Here is a 15,074-nt window from a genome sequence, read left to right on the forward strand (position 1 = left end):
TTCGAGGATAGTCCTAAAAATTTGTTCCTTTGAGAAAGAAAAGAAAAGCCAAAGCCAAAGCGAAAAGGGAAAGTTGGTTGAGCTAACCTTATAAGATATACTTCCAGTTCATTTGGTGTGTATATAAATATATATATATATATCTTCATCACTCCAAAGTTCAAGAGAAACCCTCTATTGTTTCTGTAAAGGGAACCAAACACTTGTTTTCTTTTTTTTATCTTCTATCCAACTTTAAGGGTAGAGAAGGGAAACGAGAGAGAAAGAAAATAGGGAAGTGATGTCAACAACGTCCCAAACTATTGTTAACCACAGTTTGTTTGAAGATCAAGATCAGATCCCTACGCAGATGGGGTTCATTCCTTTCTCAGCAAATCTTACCTTCCCTTCTTTGGGTTGCCATCCATCTTTGAAATCCATCAGTGTAATAGCTCCTTCACTTTCTTCTGAAGCCGCTAATTCTACTGCAAATTTTGCAGAAACCCTACTTGCAACCTCTGTTCAAAAACCACAAGATCTCACTTCTATTTTTGGAGGAGGATCGAGGGTAAATTCAGGGTGAGATAACTGCACTTTATAATTTTCACAATCCACCATGCATGTTAGCCATTTTGATTTTTTGTAATGAAACTGTTATAACAAGGGTTGGATATTGTGGTTGCATATGATTGAATTTAGGGCATGGGGAGAAGTAACAGATTACTTGATTGGTAAAAGAAGTGGAGGAGATGATCAATATCTAGGGGTTTCTGCCATGAAGATGAAGAAGATCAAGGCAAGAAGGAAGGTGAGGGAACCAAGGTTTTGCTTCAAGACTATGAGCGATGTGGATGTGTTGGATGATGGCTACAAGTGGAGGAAGTACGGGCAGAAAGTGGTAAAGAACACACAACACCCAAGGTATTAATTTTCCCAATTCAAATTTTTTCTCTTTTTTTGTTTGGCTTTTTAATAGTGACTACTGCACAGATCAACAAAAGTTGAAAGCTAGCATGTTTGTTTAAATTCGATATGTTCTTTCTCTCTCTCTCTCTCTCTCTCCAACCTCTTGACCCCTCTCTCATTATTGCTTTAGACTTTTATCAGAATTGTCTATTTGGTTTGGCTCACTATTGGTTTTGGGAAGGTTTTAATTTTGGTGCGTAATACCAACATGACTACAATCTTTAATGGTATGAAAGTCAGATTTTACTTTGTCTTGTGTGAATATATTATGCAGAAGAGTATTTTTGTAAGGGAGAGGATGAAAAATTGCCAATGTTATATTAAAGAACTAATTAGGAATCTTAGATGTGTGTAGTATGTAAAAGTACAAGAACGCAGAATTGTTTTTCCTTACTCTCATAGTGAATATATATATGATGGCATTGCTAATTTGCTAGCAGACGTCTAAGTATGTTCTAAGACTTTTCCCCACAAACATACATATACAAATTTGCTAATTTGCTAATTTCCTTTAGAGGATTTTCGTGTCTTTAGAGGAATGTCTTACTGTGGAAACATACATATACAAATTTGTTAACAAACTTGAGGTCACCAGCTCAAAGGGTGGAAGTGCTCAAGACCTTATAAACTCCACATTAGTTGCACATACAACCAATGTGAGACTATATATCTTAACAAAATTAAATAGCGAACGTTTTTATTATAATAGCTCTAGTAAAATTGATATTTGGGTTCTGATTTTACCATCAATATTTGTTCAACAATGATTCAATAATCAATAATAATGTCAATTGGACAGGGGTATTACAACAAAGGGATACCAAAGAATTTTGTCACGCCTTGTCATACTTCGTTTATCACTTTTACTCATGGTGTTTGAAATTGTTACTGGGAGGTTGAAAATTTTGCCAATTGACATAAACATCTCTCTTATAATAGGTTGCTGTTTTCTGCAAATTAAAATAACTAAGAACTTGCATAATTATCAGAAAATGCAAAAGATCTTTGGAAATCTAGATTTGAAAAAAATGATATATGCCACTGGGATGCAGCTAGCTAGTGTTGAGAACTTCTGGTTCAAACTTGTATGTTATATTGAGAAGAATGGGTAGGAGAATGAGGATTATAAACTGTGAATGACAATTAAAGGGTTGGCCTAATGCATGGTTGAAGAGGGTGTGATCCTTGACTTCTTGTTTACTCAAGAACATTTAATAAGGGAATGAATTCTAATATATATACGAGGCTAATGTGAGAATATATATATATGTGCTAGCTCTTAATATGGCCTTGGGAGAAACTTAATTGGGTCGACACAAGCATTATCGCCAAGTTTTTTTTTTTTTTTTTAATCTCACTCTCGCTGGCACTTGTAGGCTAACTTAGGGGCAGAACTAGAAAAGTTGAAGTCAGGGGTATTGAATACATACAGGTAAAAACTTTTAAAGAATGAGTAAATTCACCTATTCATAGGTTTTGCTTTAAGAGAAAAATATGTATCATTTTAAAAGATATAAAATTATGTTATTTTAAGTGAGAGAAAACGATAGATCATGGGAGAGAGAGAGAGAGTGGAAAAAAAAAAGTGTGAGTTTCACACAAGAATGAAATGATATAAATTATGTATTTGAAGGACAAATGCTTTTTTCATAAAAAATAATACAAAATAATCGAAGTACAAAAATTTATCGTAGTTACGCACCAGAGTCCAGGGGCAAAGTAGGGGCTGATAGCTAGGGGTAAAATAGATTGGGTTGAGTTAAGTTGGGCCAGGCTAAGCTCTTAAATAAAATGGACCTGATAAAATATTTTAAGTTTAGCATCAACTATTAGTTTGATATAGGCTAAATTATACATCATATATTATTATATTAAAAAAATCAAAAGGCCTGACTTAAATCAATTTATCTTGTTTAAGCTTATAAGGCCTTCAAAAATTTTAAAAAATAAACTAAAATAACATTATTTTATTATTTCAAAAATAATTTTCATCTCTAATGGATCTGTTTTATTTTACTCAATATATTAGGTCATCAAATCTGGCTTGACATAAGCCAAGTCATATGTCCCTGAGCCATCCAACTTATTTACATCTCTAATGTTTTTTTTTTTCTTCATGCTTCATGTGAACATCCATTGAATTTTTTAAAAAATTTCTGAATTATATATATAATTTGATGTTTGGTCCTGTCAAAAAGTTTATACTTTGTATTTGGCCACGTCAACGTGAAATAATTCTTAGCTTTGCCCCTGTCTGGTCGTACGTGTCATTTTACATTTTTTCTCTATATTCTACAACTATACGCTATATTTCTCTATTCATGTGTTTTTGGGTACACTTTGTCTAGAAGCTACTACCGTTGCACCCAAGATAATTGTCGAGTAAAGAAACGCGTGGAGCGCTTAGCTGAGGATCCAAGGATGGTGATAACCACATATGAAGGGAGACATGTGCACTCTCCATCAAATGAACTTGAAGACTCGCAAACTTCATCTGAACTTAGCAATTTCTTGTGGTAGTGTACACGAATATAATATTTACATATGTATATTTCTATCCTAAGGGTGTGTTTAATTTGTAGAGATGAAGACGGAACAAGTAGAGAGGGAAATGAGTAAAAATTGACAGTGTATCTAGGAAATGATGCATGCTTTGATTCATTGTCAATTTTCACTCCTTTTCACCCACTCCTCCCATTTTCACCCATTCTAGAAGCACACCATAAGATTGTGACTCTGTTTAATTTCTATTTTTATACCATGCATGCGTCTAAGTCAACCACAACAAGTGTCTTTAATAGTGTTGGTGGTGTTTCATAAAATCTCAATAACAAAACCCATTAACATTTGTAAGTTGCCTGTTGGGCTTATGCTCTATAAATTTTTGTCATAAATTCTTTGGCGTCTGTCGTAATACACATTAAAAAAGTAAATATAAAAGTCAATTCCTACAATGATATATTTGAAAATAAAATAAAATAAAATAAAATAAATTTACGCTTTTCTTAAATGGCGTGGTGAGTGTGACAAATAATTCCTACCGGAATTGATACTCTCGTATGGTAGTTAATATCACTATATGTTATATCGGAAAATCCTAATTATTCATGGATAAATCAATGGTGACGGAGAATAAGAGAGAAAAATATTAAAATAAAAAATAACAAAATTATCATCATTGATTTATCCATAAATGATTATGATTCTCTGATAACTTGATATAATTATATTAATTAACGCATGAGACGATATGTTATCCCGTGCGGGAGTGTGAAAATACAAAGGACTACTTGGACCATAATAAGAATACAAAGGACTACTTGGACCATTTAAGCAAGTACATATAAAAATAAGAGTAAATACTCTTTTTAGCCCCTGGCAATATCTACGAAGCCCTTTTCAGTCCCTAGCAATAAAAAGGGGACAAATTGGTCCCTGAAATAACAAAAAAGAGGTCACGTTCATCCTTCTGTTAACTCCTACCTAACGGCCCAACGAACGGTGCATAGTTGGCACGTTAGTTTGCTGACGCGACTTGGATGTGGGACACCGTGAAAGACGAGACGATGACGTTTTGGTCCCTGTCAAAACCACGAGGGCCATTTCGGTCCCTGTCAAAATGCACGAGGACGTTTTTAGTCTCTGACAAAAAGCACGGGGCCCTTATTGGTCCCTAACCAGAGAAAAATAGGCACATGACTTCATTGCTTCTCTATGCAGTCCAATTTTGCAAAACAGAAGTGCATTACATCAGAAACAGGAGTGCAATCCAATTTTGCAAAACAGGAACATGACATTAAATTGGATTTGTATGCAGTCCAATTTGTTAAACCAGAAGACATGGATGTACATGAACTACAACTACGTATATTAGTTAAAAAAACATCAAAAATGGTAAACTTAAACATTCATCAACCCTGTGAAACATAATAGCTGGAACATGATTTGAGTATCATTATATTTGAAGACATGGATGCACAGTAATGCATTACAAAATAAAGCCAACTGCCAAGAATTAAAAGAAAGGCCTCTAATACAATATGGCCAGAATTTACAAAAAAAAAAAACATTGACATAATAAGGCCTACAAATACATAATGGCTAGAATTTTCAAAAAACAGTTAGTCACATAATAATAAACCCTTCTCAGTTGGCTTATGCACTACTCCCAGGTCATATACAGCAGCAAGTCATTTTCTTGAGGCAGGCTTTGGTGGCCTAAAACCAGGTGTGCTCATGAAGGCCAATAATCTGCTTCGTGTGCCACTGGTTGCTGCATGCATTGTTTCATTACTCAACAGCTCATTTGCGTGTTGTGGATTTGATGGAGGTGGGCTGCTTCCTCTCAAGTTGCCTTCATGTGGCCGAGAACTACCAACTGCTGCAGTCCAGTCAACTGCCATGCATTGCAATTATCAACAATCATTTACCTGGCTTCTTCTCTGTTTTTTCTCTGTATTTAAATATCAAAAATCATGCAATTATTTTTTATAGAAAAATAAATAGTATAATTGTAATGCTACACTACTGAAGATATTGTTCGTAAATCGCATAACGTTATGTCTTATACAGACTAAGAGAATTAAAGCAGTTCATAGTATTTTAGGGAGCGTAAAAGCTGTTTGCAAGAGCCAAGAATCCCTTTTAACAAAGTGGGAAGCTTAATTAGCATTGAAAAAGAAATGAATAATCGTTAATAAGGTCGAAACTTCAGTTAGAAACACAAACTTCATTGAAATAAAATGCCAAGAAGGAGTATTTTACTTTGTGATGAAATTTAGTTTAATTACTTTGTGATGAACAAATGGATTGCACTCCTGTTTCTGATATAATGCACTTCTGTTTTGCAAAATTGGACTGCATAGAAAAGCAATGAAGTCATGTGCTTATTGTAACACCCCGTGTATACTCGGAATATTAACATTACATCATATTAAGCGGTGCTTAATTAAAAATGCGGAATATTCTTTTTCTTTTCAATTATGACGTCATTATCAATTACCAACTTGATTACTTAATCAATTTCATAAAATAACGCCTGTATGTAAATTGCAATAAGACATCTACTGAAATACCTCAATATATAAATAAAATGTGTATCTAAATCACGGCATTACATCTCGTAATCCGGACAATATCCTGATACATTATTACAACTCCAAAAGACTCAAGACATAATCAAGACATAACAATACTATGTGTCATGGACAATCCCCATGCTCACCAAATAAACATAGTAAACAACCAGTCTCAACATAAAACTCCATAAACATAACTGAAGCTATAAGCAGCATGCATAACCAGCATCCAATCATGGTAGCATAATATAACAACAATCTAACTCAGCTCCGGCCTCCTGCCGCCTGAGGTCTCAACATTACCTAACCCTGAAATAAGCATTCCCCAAATGTGGGGTTAGATCTCTAAACAAGAAATCTCAGTAAGACAAGGAATCCTCAAGGATCTTCCACCCCAAGGTCACTTACATGTGCAATATAAGTTCTAAAAGCATTTATATCATTATCAGTTCCAAAACTATGTAGTGCAACAGATATCTATGGCATGTGTGCAATCACTATCTACTGGCCAGAGAAATATAGGAATACGTCTATTCTCTACATGTAGTACAAGGAACACCGCTTGCACCTCCCCCACAGCCTCACCATCTTGTATGTTCTACATACTCAGGCTTACCGTATAGGTGGAACACCTCCATGCATATCAACAAGGCACTAACATACAATAGTTCAACAGCATTTCCAAAACATCAAAAGCATGTAACACAGCATGCATATACCATCTCCCCATGGGACATGGTGGAACCACAACATGGCTAAACCGAGGACACGAAAGCTTACCACAAGCTCAAAGTCCAATCACAGCAGATCACAATCTGATATGGACCAAATATAAATCAATAAACATGTACCACATGCATACAAATTAAAGACAACGCCTTCTCATTACGTTTTATGTCTTAAAGCTTCTAACAAAGCCACAAGCCATTAATCACATGATTCTGACTTAGTACATTAATTACAGAAGTTCAACTTCATCAATCTAGGGTCTACAAACCCCCAATAGCCTACTGTACACACAACACAGCTACTGTTCTGCGAAATCCCAGAATATCCGGATATTCCTCGGGACCATATCCGGATATGCAATATCCGGATATCTCACTGTCCATATCCGGATATGCAATATCCGGATATACAGATTCACATATCCGGATATCCAATATCCAGATATCCCAAAACCCCATATCCGGGTATCACATATCCGGATATCATATCTGGATATCCAATATCCAGATATCTGTTCGAAAAATATCCGGATATTTCATGACAGAATGCAGTTTCTGCATTTTCGTGAAGATATCCCTTAAAGGTTCCCTTTTTACCGATCTTAAACACCTAATCATGCATTTCTAGGTGTGTTAAGCCTTACCCAACAACAAGTTATCATCTTTTAACCTTAACATGCATCAAGCTTCCATTTTTAAGCCTTAAAACTCAAGTTAAAGGTTGGTGATCATACCACAGCTCAAAAACAGAAGATGGAGATGCTCTTGGAGCTCAACACAACCCCTCAAGTGTAACTCAAGGATGATGCACGAAAATGAACAAGAAGGTAGGTCTTTCACTCAACAAGAAGGCACCTTGGAGCATCAAAATGCCAACAAAAGGTCACACCCCTCAAGAACAGAAAACACAGCTCCCTCACACCTCTCACAGCAGCTGGACACTCACCAAAAGGCTCTCCTTTCACTCAACAATGATGCTCTCAAGTGTTTACAAGAAGAAAAGAGAAGGATCGATGCCAAAGGTCCCAACTTGGCTTAAGAGAAGGTGAAGGAGACCAATGGAACAGTGCTCAAGCAGCTGGTCAGCCTCTCTCACGAATGAAATATGGTATCTAGGGCAATGTGCCCTTAGTAAGTGTATAAATAACCAACTCACACTTAAACACACAGTATTAACTTTAATTGCTACGCTTAGCATTTTAATCCCAAACTTTGGATTCTGAAACTACACATTTTTCCAAGAATTAACATATTTTTATTATATTTTTCTGAGCACCTCTCCGGTAGGCGCTTTTCAGAGCCAGTACCGGTTTCTAGCACCAGTTCTCATTATTTGGACTTGAAACTCGTTTTACAAGTCCTACATATTATTCTAGTAATTATCATGCACTTACTTTAATTTTCCGGGATACTTTTTCGGTACGCATTTTTACCGACTAGCAGAACCGGTATCTGCACTTTTCTTCCGAAAAGCGACTTTCAGCATTCTTAATCACTTACCATGATTATTAAAGCCTCTTAATAATTATTAGGGTCAATTATGGAATCATTTCCTAATTTTGCATAATTAATTAATTAAATACCTTAATTAACGGTGCAGGTTCTTACACTTATTTTTCTCTGATTAGGGACTAATAAGGGTCCCGTGCTTCTTGTCAGGGACTAAAAACGTCCTCGTGCATTTTGACAGGGACCAAAATGGCCCTCTTGGTTTTGACAGGGACCAAAACGTCGTTGTCTCGTCTTCCACGGTATCCCACATCCAAGCCGCGTCAGCAAACTAACTTGTCAACTGTGCACGGCTAGTTGGGCCGTTAGGTGGAGTTAACGCAAGGATGAACGTGGCCTCTTTTTTGTTATTTTAGGGACTAATTTGTCCCTTTTTTATTGCTAGGGACTGAAAAGGACTTCGTGGATATTGCTAGGGACTAAAAAAGGTATTTACTCTAAAAATAAATAAATTCAAAATTGGACTTAATTTATTTAAAAATTATTCAAAACTGATTTCAATACTGAATTCTTTTATATAAATATGAAAGGATGTTATTAATTGATTACTTAAATTAAAAAAATTGATATATTTATTGACTATTGGATAAATAACGAAGTTTTCAAATGTAAAAGAAAAAGAAAGAGATTCTAGAAAAAAAGGAATTAATAAAAAATCCGATTTCAGATTTTTTTTAAAATCTGTTTTATTTTTAAATTTATTTACATAAAAAATAATTTTTAAAGATATAAGAAATTACTGAAAATCTTGCTTTTAAGAGTTGAACTCACTTACTTGAATATTAAATCTCGTGTAGTACATATTGAACCCATTTAAAATAAAAACAAACTTATTCACCTAAGTGTATATATATAGTTAAAATATAACTATAAATACAATTAAATAAATGGATGTTGTTTTGTCTTGGAGACAGAGATGTCCAGCCATATAGATTGGTATGTTAATCTTAAATCTAGTGCCATCTCCAAGGTATCTATGAAGGAGATACCCTTGAGCCAAGCAGATCACACTGTGCACAACGAACTAATAACGGCTTTTGCCAATGGGTATGTGCGCGCGCACAATAACAGCATAACAGTAAGAGAGAGAGCGTAATGTACATTTAAGGTTTACCTCTTATTTATAGGAGTTACATGTGGGTGATATGATGTGGGCCTTCGTTACCTCTTAAGAGGGCTCAGGCCTGTCCGCTATGCTGTCGCACTAGGATTAGTATCCTTGATGGATATCCATCCATAATTGTACTTGATTTAAATCTTGGATTGCCCTTAGTTGGGCCTGTCTTTAAATGGGCCCCTTATACGGGTTCGTAACAGGTGTATTTTTATTTTAAGTGATCGAGCGTAGAATGTTCTAGTGATCACTTAAAATATTATTCTATCCAAGCTAAGAACGAAATAGAATTAATTAAGGAGTCTCTCTATTTATTTTGTCTTTCTATTCTCAAGGGGTGATTTTTAATGGGAAAAGTTCACCAATGCCCCTGTGGTTTACTTCAGAATCACTTATGCCCCTGTGGTTTTTTTCTTATCACATATGCCCATGTTGTTTGTAAAAGGGTATGTTTTTTATCACATATACCCCCGTGGTTTCTTATTTTTTACAAAGCACAGGGGCATATGTGATAGAAAAAAAACCGCAGGGGCATAAATGATTCTGAAGCAAACCATAGGGGCATCAGTGAACTTTTCCCATTTTTAATTGTACGACATTTGTCCTCTATCTTCAACAAGTTATTCACCAAAATATAGTAACTTCAAATGATTCAAAAGTTCAATCAAGTTTTCTTCATTTTGTCTCTAAATCAACTAAGTCTTGAATGTTAAACAAAATTTAATCTTTTTGCATAATCCAATCATTTAAACATCATCAACGTTATAGTCCTCAAGAATTTTTCTGGGTACCTTCTTCTTGGTCAATCTTGAATTAACCATCACAAAACAACATCATTCATAGTCTTTTACTTCAAATGGTTCTTTTTTTGGGGGGTGTGTATGGACATAAGCAAATACAAAGACAATTAATATAAAATTCATATTTCATAATGAAATACAATTAATTTATATTTCATATTCTTGAAATTTTAACATCTCAAAGCCACTTCAGTTTTGCTCTCACATAGAGGGATTGCATGTCAAGCTCAACACACAAATAGAAAATTTCTAAAGCTTTAGATTTTCATCCCTATAAGACTCTCACTATAACACCTCGTAGATTTAAAACATATAATTATAGCTAAAATAAGGATTAAATGGTAGGATTAGTGAAAATCCTAAGTTCTGGGTCAAAATACGTAAAAAGGGTAAAATGGTAATTTGACAAACACGTAACCCTAAACAATAAAATGTTAGTAGAAGGTCTCAGAGGGAAAAACTAGCCCTAGAAATGGATTCAAAATGAAAAATTGAGTGGTTAGGAAAATTTTATGGTTGATATGCAAGACTTTATGAATTAGATTTGTGTTGTGATTGTATAATTGAGTTATGGAGTAGTTGTATGGGTTAATTTTAGGATTGTATGATGTGTTAAAGTGTGAAATTGAGTTGAATACCCCTTGGTACATTGTCATGTACATTTCGGTCAAGAAGGAAATGTGAAGAGAGATGATTGAAAAATTGTGTAATTGGTGTTGTGATGGTTTGACCTAAGTTTGAATAGGTTGTGTGATGGTGTGATGCATGTGAATTGGAAGTGAAACCATTGGATGTGCCTAAGTGTTGAATTTGGCCTAAAAGAGGAAAAGTAGGAAAGTTGAGGTTCAGTGGTAATTTAACGAAGTTAGGGACTTGAAATGATGTTGTTAGAAGCTTGGGAAACCATTGGGGTGTTGAAATAAAATTAACAACCTAAAATGTGAAAAGGGCCTTGAAGGCTGAGTTGTTGTGGTGTGTGAGGAAAGTGTTTGCTTCGTAATCTAACTTGATTTACAATTGAATTGATGATTCTTGTGTGATCGTTGTAGGTTGCCTCCCACGGATGTGATCCTTGAGGATTTAACTTGGTGGATTGCCTTTGGTCCTTGACCAAAAGGATTGTGGATTTGTGGTAAGTATTTATGTCAAATTGCATGAATGCTTGAATGACCAAACGAGTGGTCTTTATGTGGTTCTAATGAACGTGAGAATGACCTTGTGTAGGCATTTATGGGTGGAATGAGCTATTGTGTAACTTGCATTAGAGCTACCTAGATTGGGAGCTTCAATAAGGTAATCCCTTGGTACTGGGGTTAATCCCCGTGTGTGCTCCACCATGCCCATTGGGATAGTGGTTGGAGGTGTATGTCAAAGATGTTGTTATAACATGCTCATGCATATGTATATGTATATATATATATATATATATATATATATATATATATATATATATATATATATATATATATATATTGGGTACATAGAATGTATCGTATCTCTGGCCAGTAGATAGTTTACCTTATAGCATTATGGACTTCCACTGAATAGGTCGCTGGGAGGGAGTTCCATTTGGCCTGGGGCCATAGAGCTGTTATCCATTGAGGAGCACTCTAGAAATGTCTCGGGTGTATTGGTTGGAGGGTGCTTTGAATGATGTTCCGGGAACATATTCTTGGATGAGAGCCCGTAGGCTTTATGCCGAGGTCAATAGGTCAGATGTTGCGTGATTTTGGCTATGACCATTCTAGTTTCATTGTATGTTTTATCCCTATGCATCCCTACATCTCTAAATCCCTTGTTATATCCTGCTTTGGTTGTTATGATTCATTATTGCACATTTACATCAGAGTGAGCCATTGGGTGGAGTGATCTCCAGAACCTCTGGGTTACTGAGATATATTCGTATATCTCACCCCACGTTTGGGGCATTATTTCAGGTGGTTGTAGCGGGACCAAAGCTGTGGGCAAGAGGCCCATAGGATGAGAACATAGAGTTTTGAGGCCACACTTGTATAGCTAGACTTAGAGCATGAACATTGTATAGTGCATTATGGTTATGTATCATGTCATCCTTGTTCATGTTTCATTTTGGCTAACTCTAGGTTGATTATGCATCTTGTTGTATTTTGAGGATTCCTTTATATTTATGTATACCATTTGGAGAATTGTACATTGTAAATTATGGACCTTGTGTAATATTGTAAAGTATGTATGTGATGAAAGGGCAATAGGCTTATTCTAGGTTATGATTTATATGCAAATTGTTAAGAATGCATGCAATTGGATAATGTGATTGTAATGAGTTTAAGTTTTGATAAAGTTAAGTATTGAATTATAAATTGAAGAAAATGTTGTAAATTGTTATGGGTTGTAAGAGCACCAAGGTATTGTTGGTCCTTGTGTGCCACCCTTGTATATTAGGTACCCTTGAGGCATAAAAACACACTTTTGATAAAGTGGGATAGGTTGAATAAACAAAAGAGGTGCCACCAAAATTTATACTAAAATGGCAGTTTTAGGCTGACTCTGGGAGAGCATATCTCCCTCCACAGAGGTCCAATAGGGACGTGCCATACATTATTTTGAAGCTTGAGATATCAACTATAATGTGTCAATATTTGGTAGCATTTGAGGCTGTGTAGCGACCTATAGACGTGTTTGAGTTGAGACTGCCCAAATGGTCCTGCGCGTGGGGGCTGTCGGGTTGCTGTCTTGCAAAAATTATTTCTCCCTCAATTATTACTCAAATTAGGATCATGATATGTAAAATTAAATTTTAAGGCGTCTAGTTTACTGTATAAAAATTTGAGAGAAATTGGTTGAGTGGTTTGTTCAGAATCGCAGAAATAGTGAGGTATGTTTGGTGCCCTGTTTGGGGTTGGCTGGCAGCCTTGCTTGTCCAACTTCAAACGGTGATAACCGGAGCAAATGAGAATTTTATGGGGCTTGTGATATATTTTTGGAAAGGTAATTTAGTCTAGAATAACATACTAAAATATGAGAGGATTGTAACCATTATATTACGTACAGTGTCCAAAAGACTGAACCATGTTCAGTTATATAAAAATCGTAAAAGTGAGAATCATGCTAAGTGGGTTTATGGGAACCCCTTAGTGACTTAAGATAAGCAATGTATGATAGTTAGGCATTTATTTTACTTATTCTGCGTTTAGATTTCAGTTATAATCACAGCTTTTATCATTACGTTTTATTATTGTTTTTAAACGCTTACGTAATGAAAAGAAAAAGTTTACTCGCATTTTTAAATGAACTGCTGTGATTGCAACTGCGCTTAATATCATAATCAATGTTAGCAATGTCGGTGTACAAAGGGCTGTTACACTCACCATTTAGATGGAGTTTTGTTATTAGTTGCAATCTTGTTTATTGGACTACCAAAAAACTTCGTTTTGATACTTAAAATTTCCAAGTTGAGCATCATTCTTAGATATTTCTTCTAAATCCCCACCATCCTTTCTAAGCATTCATATAATCCATGTTCAACTTCATAATCTCCTTTGAATAAAGGCATATAATGAAATTGTGGGTTAAGGTAGTAACATCTAGCATGCAAAGGTCTATGGAGTTGTCTTTTCCAACTTTCATTAATGACTTCCCATATAAACGTATAACTAAAGCATAGAAAAGGGTGAATCACTACACCAAAAATAGTATTTACCACGGCAATTTAGTAATGACTAAAGTATGTTGCAATTTAGTAATGACTAATATAATTGTTAGTATTTGGGTGTCCTAGAGACAATCTTATGATTAAATAAGGACATAGATGTAGACCTTTTTAATATTGTCGCAAATAAATAAAAGCACTTTTTATCTTGTTTCATAATTATGTCTCGATATTAATGTTAATATATTATGAATAACTTGATAAACCCCGTGGAATAAAATAGGTATCTCTTGAGTATCTGTGATGAGATCACAATCATGAGGACTCAAGAATACCGGATGTTTATTCCTAATTTTATGTTCCTAGTCTAGAGATACTAAGAATGAGGTCAGTAATCTCGGGTAAGACTAGCACGACTTATCTACTTGTATATGGATACAAGGTATAGACCTCATGTGCTACAGATATGGAGATGTCTTAGCTAAAGTCGTGGGTGGACCTATAAGGGTATAGCTCGCACTGAACGGACCCTCAAAGAGACTCTATGAGGAAATCTCATAGATAGTATCATTAGAGTAGTCTCTATATATTTGGGTATGTCTTTCCTTAGACCAGAAGTTATCACTTAGACTGTGTTCTAGAAGGCATGCCTTGATTGTATACCTCGTCTGCCTGAAACATGGAGACTCATAGGTATGCTCTTGGGCTTGTCCTGATAGGGCACAGGGCTAGGGTAATAAGCTGAAGGAATTCGTCAAATCTCTGTGACAGATTAGGTTATCCTTAAACCAGAGAAATCAGGATGACATTTACAGTGACTCGGGAATCTATGCATAGTAAAAGAGATCATAAGATGATCTGCCTTTAGAGTCAGTAAATTGAAGACTCCCTATTTCATAAAAAGCTAACCTTAAACCGCAAGGGATGATACATTTCTTTACCCTAGGTTTTATGGGAAGGTAACCGAGACGAATGGACAAACATACGGCAACCAAATATGTTTAATAGGATGATCAAATCATTAATCTAACTAGTTCTGGGGCAACAAAGCATTGCAAGTGCTCTGTGTTGTCATTAGATGAGTTGTGGGCTTATTGGGCCCATGCTCATTTATGTCAGTGGCTATGTTGGACCTAATGGGTCACACACAAACACCTAATTGTCTAGATGCTCTAGCATTAAAGGTATTGGGCTTAATAATAGTTATTAGCCCAAGAAGTTGTTTGGAACTCCATCTAAAGGGGTTGAGGGCGGATGGATCATTGTAATGGG

At 35.5% G+C, this 15,074-nt stretch overlaps 1 protein-coding gene across 2 annotated transcripts; it reads left to right on the plus strand.

Annotated features, from left to right (window-relative positions):
* Positions 1–212: 212 nt before the first annotated feature.
* LOC133317669 (probable WRKY transcription factor 12) lies at positions 213–3,656 on the plus strand. 2 transcript variants are annotated; one of them, XM_061519538.1, is made up of 3 exons: positions 213–558; positions 679–900; positions 3,294–3,656. In XM_061519538.1, the coding sequence occupies exons 1-3, from the start codon at positions 281–283 to the stop codon at positions 3,463–3,465; spliced, it is 672 nt and encodes a 223-aa protein (XP_061375522.1). In that variant the 5' UTR covers positions 213–280; the 3' UTR covers positions 3,466–3,656. The 2 variants fall into 2 exon arrangements, with proteins under 2 accessions (XP_061375522.1, XP_061375528.1); XM_061519544.1 differs by having other exon boundaries at positions 3,297–3,656.
* Positions 3,657–15,074: the final 11,418 nt, after the last annotated feature.

Source organism: Gastrolobium bilobum, unplaced genomic scaffold, assembly GCF_033153095.1.
Source record: "Gastrolobium bilobum isolate Gb01-03AN ecotype WA unplaced genomic scaffold, APGP_CSIRO_Gbil_v1 utg27228, whole genome shotgun sequence".
NCBI classification, from domain to species: Eukaryota; Viridiplantae; Streptophyta; class Magnoliopsida; order Fabales; family Fabaceae; genus Gastrolobium; species Gastrolobium bilobum.